Raw genomic sequence first — 20,867 nt, 5'->3', positions numbered from 1 at the left:
TAATATCAACTACAAACAAACAAATTGCAGCAGATATTTCTTACTTTTTGTAAGTACGGTTGATCGCAAGTTTAAAGCAATGGACAGATTGCATTGTTATTATGTGTCATTTTCTCTTTTTTGTCATCAACAAATAATGCCTTTTCTTTTTTATCGCATGCAAATAGCACCTTTCTCTATTTTATATCATCAGTAAATAGGACCTTCCTCAGCCACAGAAGGCATGTCTTGGAGTGGTGGACGAGTCTTGTAGTCTTTAGAGCTGCAGTCCTATGCAAATGTCACAGATTATTAGTTTAACATCTCTAACATTTGCTTCATTCATGATTAAGAATATGGGTTTTTTATATGAACCTTTGAGCCAGAAACCAGTGTGTACCCTGCTAGTGTATTTTTCCCATCCTGCCTCTTTGTGTGTATCTGCAGTGTGAGCTTGGATTGGAACCCCTGCAGTCTTGAGTTAGGCACAAGCGGACTCCGGTGACACCAGAAGTAGATTTCTGGACCACTGCTGTGCGTCCTCCACCCTCCCAGCTCCCTGACGGTGCAGACCGGCGCTCCGAAGGGATTAGTCCAATTTGATTTGAAACTTCCCGCCTGCTTGGGCTCCTAATAGGCCCATTCCTGGAAGTCTCTTTCCCTCCCTCTTGCTCTCTCTCCCTGCCTCGACCTCCTCCTCCTCTTCATCTCCGTCTCCTGTCCCTGGCTGACTCAAGTCCTCTGAACCCCAATTAGATAAACAAGAGGTGACAGCAGGACCGGTGGAGCACGGCCAGAGAGATAGACGACGATAAGAGAGAGAGGGAGAGAGAGAGATGGACACACAAACAGATAGAGACATGCCGGCGCAGATCAAGCGCAGTGACCTTGCGCCGGCAAAGTGGTCATTTCGTTGGTCGCTATGACATCGGTTGCGCCAAAATGGGTGGGAGAGCGCACCAGATGGGAGTGTCAATACAAATAGGGTGGTGCAATGCAATTTTGGTATCAAAAACTATGCTTGCACCTCCGCCACCTCAGACGTTTTCTTAGTGCAAGCACTGGTGTTCTGTTGTAGGTTATGTTTGCCTATTTCACATTGATATGAACTCTTCAGCCAGCAGCCATTTTTACATGTACATAAAAATGTGTTTATAATGCCATTAAGGCAATAATTGAATTAATTGAAGTAAGCATAATTGCAGTAACAGGAGTGCTTAAATTTTATTAGGATTAATAGAGACCAGTTAGATATGTATACACCTGCTGCATTTCTTGAAATGTGGTGAAGCAGCTTATTGTATTATGTGGAGGTAGCAGGGAACTATAGTCTGTACTGGGCTCGTTAAGGAGTGATTCTTATCAATATCTGCCATCCATAACTGCATGTAGGATGTATGAGGATGTTCCCTTTCGGTTGACAAAATTACATTACATGTCTATGTGCATGTCTCTAACCCACGGAAAAAAAACAAACAGTATACATAGACGTCAATGGCTAAGGCAAGTGCAATTTCTTTCTTGCAGTAAAATGTGAACATATGTTCACACAGCTCCATGGAAGATCTTCGGGACATTCTAAAGTTCTCAAATCTTTCAGGACTTCCCATTCATACTCATCCAAAACCGCCCGGTTGCCGGGGGTGCAACCATTGCATGTGTCGTCTCCTTCTTTCCAGTGGGTTTCCCAAAAGTAGTTCCTGAAGCATAACAATAGAGATGGACATATGGCTGCAACGAACAACATGATGTGGTAGTGCAGGATTATGCCTGTAATTGTCTTGTAATTGTTTTGTTTTGGTTTGATAGCGGTGGGACAGGAACATTTTTTACCAAAAAAAACCCTCCAATTCCTACAATCCTCTCTGGATAATCTTCATGAAATACTTTAGTCATGTAAATTGGATTATTATGGGGAGTTGTCAGTTTATGCAATCATGCAAATAATCAGACTATTGCCTTTTCTCACAGTTTTGGAAATAATCGCATTATTGTGCTCATGTAAATGTAGCCAATACTGAGTAACTAGTACAACCTTTTTAAGCACTTAAGTAAAACTACAGGCAACCGACAAAATGATGGAAGCAAATTGTATTGTACCTCAAAGTTAGTTGTATCTTAATGTGTGGTTATTGTGTGAATCATTGTGTTCCAACATAAAGATGTCAGTTTGCAATATTACCGATAGAAAACTCTCACAAAATCTTGTGAATTCAACTTAATAGGGACATCATCTGCCCTTGGTGGCATATTTGGGGTGCTGTATATTCACACCTTGGATCTCTGCAGGTCCTGGACAAGGACATTGTATCCTTTTGGGAGAGGCTTTTTTGACACAGCTAGTCTGGAGTCTCCTTATCCATTATGAAAGGGAATGAGAGGCCAACCCCTACCACACCTACTGATCATTTATTTACAACTGCACCGTAAGTGTGCCACCACTGCGCTAATGCCTCTGGTCACACAATTACCAAAAATCTGTTGGTCAGACCCAAGTGCACCAGCGCCGTCAACATGTGCCAGCCAGCGCCTGCGCTTGGGCCTTGATTCATGAAAATAGGACCCAGAAACACAAAGGTAGAGAGCAAGTGAGAGAGAGTGCTGGGTAGAGGGGAGAGAGTATAAAGAGAGAAGATGGTGAGGAAAAGAGGACAAATGTAAGATGAATTTATAACTCTGCACAGTTCGCTTAGTTAGTTGCCAGGTCCCACTACCATCCATATTAAAATAAAACCCATAGCCTGGAGGGAATTTCCATATTCAGCTCCACCAGCTCCATTCCCTTAATCTTTTCCACAATTAGGGGAACTAAAGTGGAAGAACTTCAGAATGAGAACACAAAAGGATGTACCTGACATAAAGAAAGACTAAAAAGCCAAAAAAGAATGATGCAGAAACCGTAACTTGACTAACAAGCAACTACAAACCTAAATACTTGTTAATAAGTCATAGGTCGTGGACTCCCACCCTGTCCCACACACTTACATACATGCACGCAGGCCAACGCGCATACACACATGCGCAAGCGGACCTCTTTGCATGGTCGTGCAAACCGGTGCCTAAAGCCCAGCCCCAGGCAGGGTCTTAAAGGTCACGAGCTCTATGCCGGTTTAGAAGGTCGCGCAAAGTTCATGACACAAGCCTGACCATATTTGGCTGCTGGCTCTCTTAAAGGCTTAGGGCAGAAATTTGAAATGATGGAGAGGGAGGGAGAAAAAAAACCCAGTAACTGGAATGTTCATTGGTTGCAGCTGGGCATCGTTGGAGCAATATGGACCTGGGCTTAATGCAGGAAGTGTGTGTGTGTGTGTGTGTGTGTGTGTGTGTGTGTCTGCGTGCTTGTGTGCATGCATATGTGTGTGCATGTCTGCATGTTTGTGTGAGGTACGTATGTGTGTGAGAGAAGCAGAGTGAGATATTGGGTTAATATGGACCAAAGCTTAGACATTTCCAGATACATGTGTGTTTGTGTGCGCATACACACATGTGCAAGCTCTTGCGTGTGTGCGTGCATGTATGCAGGCTTGTGTGTGTGTGTGTGTGTGTGTGTGTGTGTGTGTGTGTGTGTGACAGAGATGTTGGAGCAATATGAAAAAGCTTAAGCCGGAAGTATGGGGCTACAGCATGAAACCTGTACTGAGGGCTTGGCGGAGCAGAGAGGAGCAGGAAGAGCAGAGCAGAGAGGAGCAGAACAAAACAACAGAAAAGATCACATCATATCAAAACACAAACCAAATGTTCTTGCATCATTTCATGTGGAAAAACATTTTGTTTCAAATTAAGATAGCCATCATTTGACGCCTACTCATCCAAAATAACAGCAAATTAAAACAAATAAGTAACCTATTATCCTATAAAAAAAAGTACCATAAGTCATTGGTTAACAACTTGACAACATTGTAAACTGGATCCAGAATTCATTTTACTGAATGATACTGAATGATTCACTTCAGATAATATTTTTTGAAAATGCAGCATTTTGGAAGTGAACTCTTCACTTGTTCAGTTGGACACACACACACACACACACACACACACACACACATACGTATATCACAGCAGGATGAATCTCCTACTGCATACTCCTCTCTGTATGCAGAGAGTACACCAGTGTACACCAGCAGATTAATGGAAGTAATGTTTTGCTACCTAATAAAAACCTCATATATTAGAAGCTAGAATAACTCTACAAGTCTGTTACAACTCTTAATTGAAAAACAAGTCGGCAAAGACAATTATGTGCGCGTGCACACACACGCCCACACACACACACACTCACACACAATCCCAGTCATTGCAAAACCATGTGATACCAGTCTGTGTGGGAGTGTGTAACTGTCACATTTCTCTACAAAGGAAACCCCTTTTTACACACACTGAATAATTTAGATTGGAAGGTTTAATAAACTGGAGTCAAATTGGTGTTTGTGTGTGTGTCTGTGTGTGTGTGTGTGTGTGTGTGTGTGTGTGGGTGTGCTTATAAACCTGACTGACATTGAGACCCAAATAAATTATAAATCCATCCAGTCCTAAATGATTTGGACCTTTGATTGTTTAAAAAGGCCTGGTCTCCCCTCCCAGTCATACTACAGATCTGCAGGCAACAGCATCAGAACTAAACACACACACACACATGCACGATTGCAGTGGGGCTGCATCAAACGTCACACACAATAATCTTGACTCCTTTGAATAATTCAAGGTTCTGTCGTTGCTCCCACGATGGCTATACTTCACCGATTCTCTGTCTGCCTTTATCTCTTTCTCACACACTATCTTTTTCTCCTCCGTCCCTCTTGCTTTTTTCACCTCCACCCCTGTGCTTTGCTTATCTTTCTCTTGTCTCTCTCCTCTCCTCTCATCCCCTCTCTCCATATCCTATCCTGTCCTCTCCTTCCTTCTCTCCTTTGCCTCCTTCTCTCCTCTTACAGCCCCAGCCAGCGGGTCTATAAAGTAGCGTTTCTGTGTGCCAGCAGCAATTCCTGGAGGGCAGTCAGGCAAACAAACCCAGCCAGTGCCCGCTGCATGACTCACAGAGAGAGAGAGAGAGAGAGAGAGAGAGAGAGAAGGGGGGCAGAATCGTTAAGATGAGAGGGAAAAAAGGATTTTAAGCTCTGAAAGAGCTGATGAGAAGAGGCAGGTGGGAAAAGGAGATTGAAAAAGTGGAAGGAGAACGAAAAGGCTGTAAGAGAGATGAGGAGAGAGAAAGGAAGAGAGGGACTGAGGAGAAAGAGAGAGGCGGGGGATGGGGGGGGGCAAATAGAGGGCAACCTGCGCGATCTTGCATGCACACGAGGAGAGCAGACAGGCACGCAGCTTAGCGAGGAGGCACGAAGGCACGGAGGCTCCGCCCCTTTCCCTCTCTCTCTCATCTCCCCTCTCTCTCCTCTGCCAAAAAGCACAGCTCAGCACGACAGCCTTACACGACACAGTGACCCGAGACGGAGAGAGAACGACTGAAGGAAGAGAGAGAGAGAGGGAGAGAGAGAGAGAGAGAGAGAGAGAGAGAGAGAGAGAGAGAGAGACTGAATTATATTTACAGAAAAAGGAAGGATATGGGAGTAAAGGACAGTACAGCAAAAAAACACACAACAGACGAGCCCCACAACCAGGCCTGAGTCAAGTAGAGCTTTAAAATATTTCTTAATGGTTGTCAATTACAGAAAATTACACTAAATTTACTTTAAAATAGTCTAAACTTTCTGGCACTAATTATAATTATATTCTCCTATGGCAAACTCTAACCAAGTACATTACAACAAAGACTAAAAACTATTAAATATATACTAAATATATTATTTGAACCAGGTATAGGCATTGCAAGAAATAAAACCTGCAAATAAAAAGATCAACAAACCAGAGAGAGACAAAGGAAGAAGGTTAGGTAAAAGGATTAGGCGGAGAGAGACATGAGATGAGATGAAGCGATAGATATGACTGGAGGGAGTACTTTGTCAGAGAAATGAGAAGTGAATGAGCTCCAGAGGAGGAGGGGGAGGAGGAGGAGGAGGAGGAGGAGGGGGAGGGGGTGCTGAGGTCTGCTGTTGTGCCCCCTGCCCGCTGCCTTTGGGCTGGGATAGACAGCTACCTCCGCCAGCCTCCCTCTGGAGGCTCTGGACCGCATTAGCTATGGTGCTCAGATCATATGCTGCTGGGGGATGGCAGGAGAGGGGGAGAGAGAGAGAGAGAGAGAGAGAGAGAGAGAGAGAGAGGGGGACAGACAGACAGAGGGAGGGCTGAGCATGGGGGAATTCCTTTCCCAATGTAATACCACTAGTCCCAAACAAGAACAAATAATCAGATAAACAAAATTCTCCTTGAAATTGTCCACCATGGTACATGACATACTGCAATAAAGACCAGTAGTGTAGTGGACAGCATGTAGCCTACAGTTATACATAGCAGAACTACCTCTTTCACCAGCATATATAGCACCTATCAGCCTAATTACTACCAGCATGTTTTGGATCAGGGAGATCAAAGTATGTAACCCTTCATTGGCAATATACCCAATACACCAACTACCACCACACCACTCATAAAGACATCATTTGAACTTAATAAAGAAATAAATCACAGTTGACCATTCTGTAATTTTCTCTTTTAGATTCTTTATTTAATCAATGTTACATTAAACTAACATAAATAAACATTTTTATGAACAAAAGGCACACAGTTCAAATATAAACAAAGAGAACGTATGTACAGTTTGTCTCAATAAAACATGTCTACTGTCTCTCAGAGAGTGAGAGCGGTCCAAGAGAGATGAGTTTCAGGGAGTTTGGTTTTGTTGACAAAACGCTCAAAAGTCTCAGTGAAACTGTACACTCTTCAAGCCCCCACGAGGAACCAAAATGGCGGGCGCCAAGGCAAAAATGTCCTGCCAGAACAGTACTGGCTCCGTGCGAAACTTCTGCTCGGGCCCCAAAATGGCCGTCAGTTTACATAGGTGTCCATTTGGATAGCACTGAGTCCCACTGAAACTCATGTCCATTGTCTGGTTGAAGAGGCCACAAGATGGATGTCCACTAAGTCAAAGATTCACACACGCAGCACATAGACTTGTAAAAACTTATGGGCGGGAGGCGGGGGGGTTACGCTCACTATGATTTTTTGTATTCAAGAGAACGAGGTGGGGTTGGACGTCACCATGGTAACTCTATGAATGTGTGGAAGCCTCTGGTTGTTTGGTTACTGCTTCCTTAGAAGAATACGGCCAGCAGGTCAGTCACATCACTGGCAGGGCGCTACTGTCTACTACAGAGTACGGAAACAGCTTGATGTTGAACCAGGTTCAGGCAGCCATACGACTAGGTACCAAGTTAAAACGATAAGGGGATCAGGTTTGGTTTGTCCCGGGTCTGGTCCAGATCTATAAGGTGTCGACAAAGTTCTCTCTGGTCCGGTGTCCACCACTAGGTTCCTCTTCATGCTAGATGAAGAAGTGGGGTATTTCTGATCTAGTCCAGTTTGGACCAGTTCAACCCGGTTTGGCCCAGTGCACTTCAGTCCAGTCTGGTGTGGTCTCTGATGTCCTCAGTGCCAGGAGCCTCATAACACTGGAAGAAATAGGTGCTGCTCTCATCCAGTCCAGTTTTGACCGGTTTAATCCAGTTCGGACCTGTCTGGTCTCGTCTCTGGTGACCACAGTGATAGGTGGCTCTTTGTACCGGATGACAAAGTAAGTAAAGTGGTCTTCTGGTCTGCTCCAGTCTCAACCAGTTTGATCCAGTCTGTTGTTCTTTAATGCGGTCTGGTCTGGTTTGATCCGGTCGACTGCAGACCTGGATCATTCAGTATTTGCAAACAATTCTTAGCATTTCTTTTAACCTGTGTAGAGTACCAGATGGGTGAAGTTTACTGCATCAAGACAATCTGGACATTGTCGGGTAAGATGTCAGTCATGGAAAATGAAAGTAAAATTTGAATTATGATGGTCTAAACTTTGGTCTTTTTCATCTTGTGTGGCAAACCCCATCCACCCAGCACCTAAACCGACCGAAACAAACGATAAAAGAAGTGTTTGCAAATACTGGCAGGCCCAGGTCTGGTGCAGCGCTCAGATGGCGACTGTGCTGGGCACCTCCTCGTACTGAATGATAAAGTAGGGGTAGCTCTGGTCGTCGTTGAAGATGACGTAGATCTGGGGGTCCACCCAGTTGTCCACACAGGAGTCGTAGAGGTCGCTGGAGGGGTCGCGGGGGCTGATGGGAGGAGGCCGCCGCATGGAGGGATTTCCTACAGTGAACCTGAGAGAGGGGAGAGAGAGACGGGGTCAGCTGTGTGGTCAAGGCTACATCAGTGGTGCTGGTACTCAAATCCTTTATGTAAGTATCAAGTTATAATATCAAAAGTAAAAGCACTCATTCTGAAGATGGACCCTTTCAGAGTGCTAAATTATTGATGTATTAACCTGTAAGAAGTATTTTAATGTTGTAGGTCTAACTGCTCCATATACTGTTGGCTAGTTTAAACTCTAACAATGCAACATATTTTATGAGCTGATTTTGCATTTAAAACCTTATTCTGCAAAATAACTAGTAACTACAGACGGATGTCGTGTAGTGTAGTGGTGTAAAAAGTACAATATTTTCCTCTGAAATGTAGTACTCAAGTAAAAGTGCTAGTACCTCAAAACTGTACTTAAGTACAGTACTTGAGTAAATGTACTTAGTTACTTTCCAACTCTGGCTATACCTATGAACCTAAGTAGAGATGGACTGCATTGGATTTGAAAAATTAAATTACATTTAACCAAGGGAGCTTTCTATCCATTTATTTTGAGCAGGAAAAATGCTGCTAGCAGGTTTATTGTCATTCAGTTCCACATATCTAGCGCAGAAGAATGATTAATTTACCATCTAAATCGACACTACCCTAGATTTAATGAAAACGAGAAGACTCCTTTGTGGGTTTGGGAACACCTTACATAATGCAAGCATATGATGTAAGTGCATGTAATGAAAGTAATGTAAGTATATGGAATCAGCCCAGCCATGCTAAACACTATGTTTCCCTCTCTTAAATATTGATGTCAGCCTCTAAAAATCCATAATCCATCAATCTCTCAAACCAAATTATTTCTCTGGGGTCATAAATAATACACATTAAAATAAGACAGAGAGCGTTTTGAACTGTAAAACAGATACAGACAGTGGGTAGAGTCTTAGAGTCTGCGTTCCAGATATGCAGCGTACCATGATGCTACAGGCAGACAGCAAAATTAAGCAAGCTGTACAGACCATAGAGACATGGGAGGGGAAGCAAACAGACCTGTACCGAATAACATCTGAATATATCTGAACTGTGTTTGATGTATGCTTTCTCGACAGTCAAAGGTCCCTTTTTGGACGGCCGTACCGCCTCCAAAGAATTCGAGTGCACCTCAAACTGTCTGAAACCATATTGGAATAAATCCCTGCTCAGGTCTGGAAGCAATGTCTCGTTCTGGGCTGCGGCGAGGATTGAACCCAGGCTTCGGGCGGAGGGGGGGGCACGTGTGGTGCGGTTCCAAATGCAGGCGCTTTAACCACTGCACCATCCTCTGGGCACACCACAGAGTTATGTCTGCTGCAGCAAAACAACACTAGTGATGTACGATGGTTTCAGCCAAATCAGCTGTTTTACATGCGCGGCTGTAGATTTGATTTCACGTCTAAGGAACGGGGATTAGCATATGACTCATAGCAGTGACCTACGGTTTGTGGCAAACAGCCTCAGGGTCTGCACAAATCATTTTGATGTGTGCTGCACATTTAATATGAGAGATGTTATTTCAATGCGTGTTCTAATCTTATATATATATATATATCTCACCTATACTATATATATCTAACCTTTTCTCTTGATTTTCTTTGCTGTTCTCTCTCTCTGTTCGCTGGCTTTAATGTTATTTTACTTCATGTGATAAAGAGATTTTGAATCTCAATGGGACTACCTGGTTTAAAATAAATAAAATTAAATTAAATGAAGATATACACTGAAGGGAACATGTTTGGTCAATAATTAGGCCTAGATCCTATACACTATGTCAAACAAAACATGTAGGAACTTTAAAGTACATAACCCCAACAAAATCAGGGTAAAATATATAATATCTTTCCTCCAGGTACTAAAGCTGTGTTCCTTCCAGCTAACACCTGGACCAAAACACACTGGCCTAGCTGTAGTTCTTCTACTGAAACAGATCACACCACTAGTATCAAGAAAATGACACTTGATTCACGAACATTTTTTGAAACAAGTGCATTGAAATTTATCTCACAGCCCTGGCAGATTTTTTCACTCGATACCAGATTAAATAACTTTTGAAGATGGATGTTTTCTGCATTGATAAAGTTGCCCAAAAACGTCCCGTCCTTGATCAGAGCCGCCAAATAATGACCACACACGGTCCTTGCGAACCGCAGCACCCATACACACCTGCCAGTGAGGACCTTGGCCAGGAACATGCAGTGGACTCCTTTGGGCGAGCGCTTGGAGAAGTTGTGGGAGTAGACGGCCTTGCGGGCGAAGTAGGAGCCCTGGCCGAACATGGTGGCGTGCTTGCCGCAGACGCGCGGGTCGAAGTTGTGCTTGCAGATGCCCTCCACCACGTCGGCCGAGGTGCCGTGGAAGAGGTGGCGCTCGCTCAGCAGCCGGTCCATCTCCGACAGACGCCGCGACATGTACTCCTTCTTCCTGTTAGGGAGGACGAGAGGGAGAGAGAGAGAGAGAGAGAGAGAGAGAGAGAAGGTGAGGTGGGTTTTGGCAACGAAATGAGCTCTTGTTCAGTGTTGTGGATTCAAAGTTACAAAAAATTCTTGAGAGTTTTGATGTTCTTAAATGAAACATGCTACAAAATAAGAGGGGAAAATAACATTTGCAGACACTGCCACCCACACACACACACACATGCACTCACACACACACAAACACACACACACCTGCAACAACAACAAACTGACTATACTAAAAAAAAAAGCCACAGTGTCAGCAGCCCACACAACTACAGTTGACATTTAAATACATACAGTCAAAGAGAGAGAGAGAGAGCGAGAGATGTCAGTTTCTTTATTACTCTCTAAAATTTGAAGTGCACCAAAGCACTTTACTCGTCACTCTTTATGGATCCACACTGCAGAACACAACAGGCTGATGCACAGAGACAGATCATCTCTCAGGTGATGAATCAGTAAACAGCCAGGAGCAATCCTGCTATTCCAGGTCAAAAGTTGTGATCACCGCCTTATTTGCTCTAAGACTGGGAAAGAACATTGGGCCTAATCCGCCGTTTCTTGAGCAACACACACACACACACACACACGCACACGCACACACACACACACACACACAGCTCGTTTGATGTGAGCGGATCAAGCAGCCACGCGGAGGTGAAAGCGCTTCGAGCCGGATAGGCTGTGACCCCGGCGCGACCTCCCGTGACCCCACAGCTTGTGACTTGACACGGACTGACACCACACACACACGCACACACACATTTTTCAATCTTTTACTCTCTCTTTGTCTGTCTTTTTCTTTAACCCATTTTAGGAGACATGATGGTCTGTTTTAACGCAACAGTCAGTCACTCAGTCAGTCACTAACTTTCTCACACACACATACACATACACACACACACACACACACACACACACAGACACACACACACACACACACACACAGACACAAAGACAGACACAAAGACAGACACAAACAATCATGGGGCAATCGGACATACATATCATGCAACATAAGCAAACAAGCACACAACATTAAACAGTACTCACTCAGCACATAAATATCCTGTGTATAGAAACACAAATACACACACCGCAGCACGTACACTAACACACACACACACACACACACACAAACAAAAGTCATTGCTTTCGGTTGCTTTCCGACCCTGGCTCATCCTGTCACAACTATAGTGTGAGAAAAGGAAATCAACTGACATTCAGCGGGGGCAACACTTCCTGAGTCCCTGTGACACACACACACACACACACACACACACACACACACTGCCAGTCATTGTGAAACCGTGTGGTACCAGGCAGTGTGGGAGTGTTTAACTGTCACAGCTGATAGGACCTGCCCTAGTCTAACCGTAGCGGTTAGCCCACCTCTCACGACAGGAACATCATCATCACCAAACATCTCTCCATCCGCTCTGTTCACACACCACTGCAGGCCTGTTCTCACGAAGTCTCGCACAGCTGGCCTCCTTACACACTTCTTTCTCTCTTCTTCCTCTTTTCACACATTCTTTCTGAGATCTTGTGTCAGTTTGAATTGAAAAAATCTTAGTACGAATTGTTTTTACTGTCTCCAAGAAGTAAATATGCTGCTGCTGTCTTGGCCAGGTCTCCCTTGCGCTGCAAAAAGCACCCGTCTTAACTAGTTTGTCTCATATGCGGTCTTAAAAGTTTCGTTTTCATCAAATGAGTAAAAAAAGCTGCCGATGCGGAGAGATAATTCCACTTGTTTAAATGCAGTTCCACTTCTTTCACAACTGTCAATATCTTGACACAAGGCAGAATAAGATCTCTCCACTAGCATCTCTCCACTTGATTTAAGAATATTCTTGAGCTCAAATGGCACAAACCTGGATAAAAAGGTGCACTACATATTTTGTCCAAAAAACAGACTAAACAAGGACATAGGAGGAACCAAATGTGGGAATGTAACATAACACTATGTAACAGCAAAACCACACTGCACCTTATTATGGTACAATTTTATAACACTGTTGCAAACTAACATTATCACATAACCTGGATACTGTCTAGTGTCTCAAAGTGTGGTCTAACATCTTGAGCTATTCCCTGAATGTGAAAACAATCAGTTACCAACCAACTCTGCAAATGTACAACACACTATTGTCATGACATTGTAGCTGGTAATCATTACAATCATTTAACAGGGCAAGCTTAATAAAACACCAAGGTACAACAGCCTGCAACTACCAAATAGCAGCAGAAGTGCAAGTGGAAAAAAATGGAGACACCTTTCATAGCTGGAGACATGAAAATCACCTCTAACAGTTTCTTCTAATATGACAGAATTGTTGCTTTCTGTTACCTCTGTTTTCTGAAACAGAGTGTCATGGGAAACAAGATTTTAATGGTTTGATGGTTAGTACAACAGGATGCCACTGATGTCTCCAGCGATAAGCGAGTATCTCCTAAAAGTCTTAAGACAAAACGCTTTAGCGCTATAGCTGACCTCTTGTACTTCTCCCAGAGAAAGGGGTTCTGCACGCGGAGGATCTTGAGGATCCTGAACTTGGTCTCCGACACCGTCTTGTGGAACAGGCTGTACACCGTCCGGTAGCTGCGGTCGTCACGGGAGACCGGCACCTGCAGGAAGTCCTGGCTCGTCGTCATGGGCAACCACGTCTCCGGGAAAAGGCTGGGCGGGTTGGTGGATGTTGGCGAGAGAGGGAGCGACACGGACAGATCCATGGACGAAGAGGAAGAGGAACAGGAGGAGGAGGAGGAGGAGGGGAGAGGAGATGAAGAGAGGCCGCTTAAAGTCCTAGTTGACAGAGGGGGAGAGAGAGAGAGAGAGAACGAGGTATTAGACATTTGAATAGGGCAAACATAGGTCAAACACTATTTGCAAACACTTTTCATGGTTTGTTTTAATCTACTTTGGTACTAGGTGGGTGGAGTTTGGCACATATCATACACAGACACACACACACACACCCACATAAAACCTGTTAGCCCTATCAGCTGTAAAAGGGAAGTGTGTAAAAGTCAATGTAATACTTTCAGTGAAAAACAGGGCTGATTACTAAAATGCATATACTCTCTCTACTGGTCATGATACTTGGGCAATATACTGAAGGGCAATTTTGCACCGGTATTTTTCTATTACATTTTTCACGGATGGTATCAGCAACACACAAAAAAGAAGAATATCTAGGTATATTTCCCAAAACATCTCCCTAGAAAGGAATGGCACTTATTTGGCTACCTGGAATATTTGTTTTTTATAACCTACTCTTTCACCTAGGCCTCCATATAGACTGCTTTTTGCATTTGCCAATCCCCATCCCCACTGAAGGTCAACACCGCCAGCCTCCAGAGTAACCTCAGAATGTTCCCCACTTCTAAAACGGCGAACAAAAGCGTCCACCATGCGCCGCGCATCACATCACGGCTATCTATCTCACATCTGCCTTCGTCCCCCGCGTGTTTCCAATCACAGCCGCGTCCCTAACGTAAAACAAAACCGCTGTCCGGTGCGATGAACCGACGCGGGGAGCGAGCGGCGCTTCCAGAACCATACTCCGGCAACTGTCAACAATGACATCATCGTGCTGCAGAGCGCAGCGGCTCCACAGCAGCCTCGGCCGTCACCGACCAAACAAACAGCAGGGCCGTGTGAAAACGAAACCCAGACACCAAACAAGACAACAGGGAGGCAGGATGAGGGAGAGAGAGAGAGAGAGAGAGAGAGAGAGAGAGAGAAATAAAATGCCAATTGTGGAGCTGTCATGGAAGTGCCAAAGAGAAAAACTATTGTCTGGCATTTGAGTCAATAACAGTGGTTTGGCTGTCATGTTATCGCTCTCTGAGTGTAAATGCTGTTAGCCCTATCAGCCGTAAGAAAGAGTGTGTGTGTGTGTGTGTGCGTGTGTGTGTGTGTGTGTTGTCAAGAGACTGTGTGATCAGTATGATTCTCTGAGGCAGCGTGACAGTTTCTCATTTCTCTCTCTCTCTCTCTCTGTTATCTTGTCTCTCCAGTCTCGATCTCTCCCCGCAATCGATGTCTCTATTCCCCGTGTGCTTTGAAGAGATCACAGACGGCCTGCTGGAGAAAACAAGTGTGAAATGAAAAGGGACAGATAACAAGAGAATGATGGAGTTGGGGTGGAAAGAGGAAGGAGGGGTGGGTGGGGAGAGAGAGAGAGAGAGAGAGAGAGAGAGAGAGAGAAATGAGAGAAGGAGCGAACTGCAGGAAAGGAGGGAGAGAGATAGAGGAGAAAGATTAGCACAGATAACAAGAGAAGGAGGGAGGAGGGAGGGAAGGAGGGTGAAATGAAGAGATGGCTGAAAATAACATCATCAGGGGAGAGATGACAGAAGGAGAGAGAGGGGGGGAGGAGGGAGAGAGAGAGGGAGGATGCCAATCAAGCTAATGACCTCAACCTCAAAGCCTATAACGCAGATTGTTCTTGATACACGCACGCACGCACACACACACACACACACACACACATACACATGCACAGGCATACACACACTCACATTTGTGTGTTTGTCGCTAGTGAGCGTTTCTCGCAACTTCCACACACATGCGAGAGACAGAATATATTATCACAAATATTTATATAATACCTACATTTACACTTTGTGATGAATCTGAATGAATAGAATGTCTCTATGTTTATAAGCTGTGGTAGGGAGTGATAGAGAGAGAGAGAGAGAGAGAGTGAGAGGCTTGCAATAGATGTAATGAGCAAACGGATGAAAAAGTCCCAGGAACAAATCCCTCGTTCCACATTCCAGCTCCCCACAGTCACGTTTCACACTCCTCCTTCACTCACTCACCCACTCCGCTCTGCTCTGCTCTGCACCCGGTCTGGAAACCATTTAGACCTCTCTCTCTCTCTCCCTCTCTCTCTCTCTCATTCTCTCTCTCTGCCTCGCTGTCTCTTTCTCCTTTCATTCTCTCTCTTTATCCTCTCTCCCTTTCTCTCTCTCTCTTTTCCTCCGTCTCCTTTCCTCTCTCTTCCACCCCTCTCCCGCTCTCCATTTTGTCTGTTCCGCCTGTCAGGTTCAAGCCTTGTAGGAACAGCTCGTTCTAACATTCGCTCTATGTGGGACACTGGCAGGACAGCTAGAGCAGCCTGCACTGCAAAAAAAAAATGAAAAAATGGCCGTTTTAACAGGTCATTCAGTCTTCAGAAGTGAAACATTCTGCAAATGGGGTGAGATTATTCCACTTGTTCCCGTTCCAGTTTCACTTGTTTCAGGAATGTGTTAGAGACAAGCGTCAGTATCTTGAAATAAGGCAGATTGCTCAAGCAGTATAAAGAAAATGACACTTGATTCATGAAAATTTCTGAAACAAGCTGATCTGCATTGGAGACAAGTGAAATCCTCTCGCCCCATCGGCAGATTTGCTCACTTGTTTTGAGAAAAGTAGGATCTTAAGACATTAAATGACTAAAGATATGTTAAAGTGTGGATCGAGGCTCAAGCTGTTAGTGCGACATGGGATCCTGGATCAAATGTGCTGAGATGCTTTTAGGAAAGCTTGCATCTCTCCTTCACTCCCTCGTTCTCTCTGTATCTTTCTCTCTCACACACACACACCTTGCCTTATTCTCTTTCTTCCCCTCTTTGCATCTCTCTCTCTCCCTCCCTCTCTCTCTCTCTCCCTCTCCATCTGTTTGTTCTCCCCTCCCTGCGTATCTCTCGTCCTCCGTCTCATCTGTTCTCGTCTGCCTCGTTATCTCATTTTCCGTCTGTCTGGTTCGGGTCTTGCTGGAGCGGCTCAGTTCGGCGTCACTCTGACAGGAAAGTGTCCCGGTGACTCAGGCCGATTATGCCGAGTTACAATAGATCAGAGTTGAAATGAGTGTTAAGATGGGGTTCGATTTCAACCTTGGCTGCTAATGTGTCGCGGACTTGCAACGGATTGAAGGTGAACTTAGTGTTCAGATGCTTTTGAGATGTCGGCCCCGACTGTGACATTAGCATTGTGTACCGAGCACCGTGTGCCTGCCTGTCTCCAAACAGGGAAACAGAGCACACAGAGGCACAGGGAGAGAATGTATCACATACTGATGAGACCAGTGTGTGTGTGTGTGTGTGTGCACGCGCATGTGTGGAGAGGCATGTTATGTAAAGTCAAGGAGTACCATCTAATAGCAAAAGCCAATGTCGCTCCATGTCCGAAATACTGAGTGTGCCGGTTACAAGGTTGAGTGCTGATTGCTAAAACAGTGGTTCTCAACCTGGGGGTCAGGACCACCCAGGGGGACACAAGATAGTTTTGGAGGGTCACAAGATGATTTATGGGATAGGAAATAAACATATTTCTACTATACAAATTTATGATCGTGACTATTTTTCTGATTTTTCTTTTATTTTTGCTTTTTTCCTGTGAAATACTGAATCGTTTTAAGCCGCTTGGCTTCCTCTGATAATTAATCAAATGAAACAACCTGAAAAGAGAGTCAGCAATAGTGAGATGGAGAGAGAGCGAGAGAGAGAGAGAGAGAGAGAGAGAAAGAGAGAGAATGTCAATCAAGCGAATGACCTCTACCTCTAAGCTGAGGACACACAAACACACACACACACACTCAAACACACACACAAACACAGGCCCAACACATCTGTCAGTGCACCCATATTTTTGGTCATTTTTGGTCTTTCACAGATCCATCCATTATCCACAGATAAAACAAACACAAAAACACAAGACATGGCACACTACCTTATTATTACTCTCACATAAAGGGAAACTCTAATGAAAGCAACAATGTTTATCAGTGTGTTTTAGAATGCTATGTGGCCCTTGAGACAGTATGGTTGATTTAACGATCAGAAATAATCAATTTTAGCAGCCAAATAGCTTTCAAATGCGCCTTTACATCATTTAAACTTTAACAGACAGGTTAAAGGACTTCACACACTTTTTGGGAAATTGGCCCCTTGGTCAACTTACCCTTTATGTGATGTGAGGAGAAAAGAAACCAACACCTACTCTGGATACTATTTTTCATATGATGGGTGGAATTCAACAAAACACCCACCTAACATCCAAGCTAGGTTTCTAGGTTTACAGGGGATAGTGACTTACTGCAGGAGGGGCGTCAGCACCACGGAGGACATGAACATGGGCCGCTTCTTGATCTGACGTCTGAAACCGAAGACGGCGTTCTGCTGGAAGCCCTCCCTGATGTTGAGGATGTACTGGTTCTGGAGCGTAATGAATCGCACCTCCTTGAGCCCCCTCCCGCTCGCCTCCTCTATCAGCCTCACCACCGGCTGCGGAGGGGAGGAAGGAGAAGAAGGAGAAGAAGAGGAAGAAGGAAGGAGACGACGGGGCCAGACAGAGAGAAGCAAGAGGAGGAGAAGAGGAAGAAGACAAGAAGAACTGAGATTAAATTTATTGACCATTTTACACAATGATAGCTGCAACTGGCCGTTTAGCATTTCCCTCTGTCACAGGAACACACAGATCCCCGCACTTCTGCATTCAAGGGAGGAAAGGGAAGAGAGAGACCGGAGAGGGAAATGTCAGTGAAGTGTGGCACAATGTTCAGATAATGAAAAGTTGATACTAGTGTCATCATGAAACAAACTCTCTCACACACACAAGGTTGAATAGAGAGCAGCCAATCTTTACTGATTTGGTCGAATAAAAATGTTTTCTGGGAACAGTTGTGTCACGAGGGTATTTAGCAGTGTGTGGGTGTGTGTGTGTGTGTGTGTGTGTGTGTGTGAGAGAGTATTGGTAAATCGATCCTATCACAGCGGTTAGACAATTGATTGGTGTGGGCAGTGTTAATGCGTCTGGCTCCATGCACTCAAGCACTCATGCAAACACACACACACACACACACACACACAATGCCTCACCTCGGAGTATTCCCTCCAGCCAAAGTTGTCTCTGCAGTAGTACTTCCACACTGTGTGACAGTTGGGGATGGGGTTGGGGTTTGTTGGGGGCGGGCCTAAAGGGCTGGGGGGAGTGGTCAGCCGCCGGACGCGGTCAAACTCCAGGTCACACACTCGCATCGCCCCGAAGTCCAGGGAGAACACTCGACCCCTGGAACACACAGAGCGCATGACGGGTTAAAAAACAACATCAAACGCACAATCTGCTGAAATCAACATGGAAAACATAAACACGACACTGTCTGACTCTGCAAACATGACATACATGATCAAAACATAGAATGAAAGTTTAAATGCCACTTAATTTAAGAATGCACGTGTTCACCCTATTTCATTAACAGCTCTGCTAAAGCGATGACTCGGTTTTGACACATTTTTTTGGGATACTGATATCCATATTTGTCTTTTTGCTTTCCCCATAGAGAGGTCAGAGGTCTGCTAAACGCAGACAAGTGTTAGCATCCACTGAAAAAAGCTAAATAAATACTGGAAACACAACCTTATTTAGTGATATCTTGTACATACTACCTCCCCTAACCCCTCTCTGTCTTGAAATGTGTGTGTGTGTGTGTGTGTGTGCGTGCGTGCGTGCGTGTGTGTGTGTGTGTGTGTGTGTGTCACTCTCTCTACATTGGTCCTCCATAGGGCCTCTGGCAAGTCCTTTCTGGGTCAGACATACCACTCACTCAAACGTGGGCAACATACACTGGCACGCTATGCTATGGACGGCAGACAGAACGAAAGACCGACACACACACACACACACACACACACGCATGTATGCACTACACACAAAGGCATGCAAACTTTGTGGGACGCTCACATGTGCAAAACACACAAATAGTCTACACACACAGCCTGAAAGTGTTAATGGGCTCATTGATTTTTGCTGGGAAACTAATTGGATGTAATGTCAAAGGTCAGACGTCAGGGCGTGTGTGTATGTCTGGGAGTGAGTGTGTTTGTGTGTGTGTGTATGTGGAGGGTGGGGGTTGTGTTCTGAGAAGGTGTGTGAGGTTTGAGAATGTGCGTGTGTGTCTGAGGTTTTTGTTGTACTGAATAACTCGCATGAATTACATTCCTTTCTCGTGGTTCCCATCTAAAACCTCTCACAACCATGAGCTGTACACAAACATGATGTACAGAGAGAGAGAGAGAGAGAGAGAGAGAGAGAGAGAGAGAGAGAGAGAGAGGAGAAGGGTAAGGGGGGTGCAAACCTGTCACGTTATTAATTCAGCCTGGAGAAGTGAAACTCCACAATATAATGGAGCGATTGATACTGAATGATACTGTATGCAACTACTACCCAGTTTTAGTTTCACCTAAGTGCAATTACTGGTCACTGGGGTTACAGGCACACCCATGCGCGAACACACACACACACACACACACTGCGGTTTCGCTCAGGAAGGTGATAATGAGCGGTGTTGAGTCATCTCGTCTTCCAAAACACACACACACACACACACACACGTACATACTGATTATATACAGGCTATTTACAGTTGGTGTTTCTGCTAAGTCATAGCATGACTGTGTATCTCTGGATGAGGAAATGAAATAGGAATTCAGCTACTGAGCACGTGCAGAAACATAAATATAACTAGTGCTGAGAAGTGAGTTCGAATTACCAGAAAGACAGGACAGTGTTACGCAAAGGTGGATAGATAGATAGACAGATAGACAGATAGATCGATAGAAAGAGCAAGACAAGAAACTCCCACTGTAGCTGTAAGAAATGGGCTTTCAAAAGAGCACTTGCTGCACATCTGTTCAGATTGTTCTCTCCCTCTCTCCTCCCTTCCCATCATTCCTGCCACCCTGTCTCTTTCTCTCTTCTGTTCTGTTTTCTTTTTACTGTTCCTCCATTTTGTTCTGTCCTCTCCCTGTTCTGTTCCCTCTGTTTCTTGGCTTCTTTCTGTCACTGCACGTATCCCTTCTCTCGCTATTTTCTCTCTGAAAAAGAAAGTACATTGGATACACCTGCATGTCTCTCTCTCTCTCTCTCTCTCTCTCTCTCTCTCTCGCTGTCTCTCTCAGTACAGAACAGTTCCTGCCTGCCACGATATGTTATGACAAGAGCTTGTGTGTGTGCACCGCTATTATCATGAGGAAGTTAAGTGAACTTTGTCACATTTATAGGCAGGCTACTTAACTGCGCTGTAGCACCTACTCTGTCACGCAGATCCCATTCACAGACTGGGAGTATGGAACAGAGGACAGTGTGCACTTTCTGTTCCCAAACTCCCCACCTCACTGCTT

General features: G+C 44.7%; 1 protein-coding gene across 2 annotated transcripts in view; it reads right to left on the bottom strand.

Annotated features, from left to right (window-relative positions):
• Positions 1 to 6,558: 6,558 nt before the first annotated feature.
• tiparp (TCDD-inducible poly(ADP-ribose) polymerase) overlaps positions 6,559 to 20,867 on the bottom strand; it is a 24,323-nt gene continuing 10,014 nt past the window's right edge. For both annotated transcript variants that reach the window (XM_071898198.2, XM_078283968.1), the window contains exons 3-7: positions 18,567 to 18,756; positions 17,785 to 17,972; positions 13,189 to 13,500; positions 10,402 to 10,659; positions 6,559 to 8,228 (exon numbers count right to left, since the gene is read on the bottom strand). In XM_071898198.2, the coding sequence (XP_071754299.1) occupies positions 8,039 to 8,228; positions 10,402 to 10,659; positions 13,189 to 13,500; positions 17,785 to 17,972; positions 18,567 to 18,756 (1,138 nt within the window). In that variant the 3' untranslated portion in view covers positions 6,559 to 8,038. The remainder of the gene's footprint in view (positions 8,229 to 10,401; positions 10,660 to 13,188; positions 13,501 to 17,784; positions 17,973 to 18,566; positions 18,757 to 20,867) is intronic.

The sequence above is a fragment of the Centroberyx gerrardi genome, chromosome 6 (assembly GCF_048128805.1).
Source record: "Centroberyx gerrardi isolate f3 chromosome 6, fCenGer3.hap1.cur.20231027, whole genome shotgun sequence".
Lineage (NCBI taxonomy): Eukaryota > Metazoa > Chordata > Actinopteri > Beryciformes > Berycidae > Centroberyx > Centroberyx gerrardi.
The sequence above is the reverse complement of the archived record's forward strand: the minus strand, read 5'-3'. Positions and strand labels throughout refer to the sequence as shown.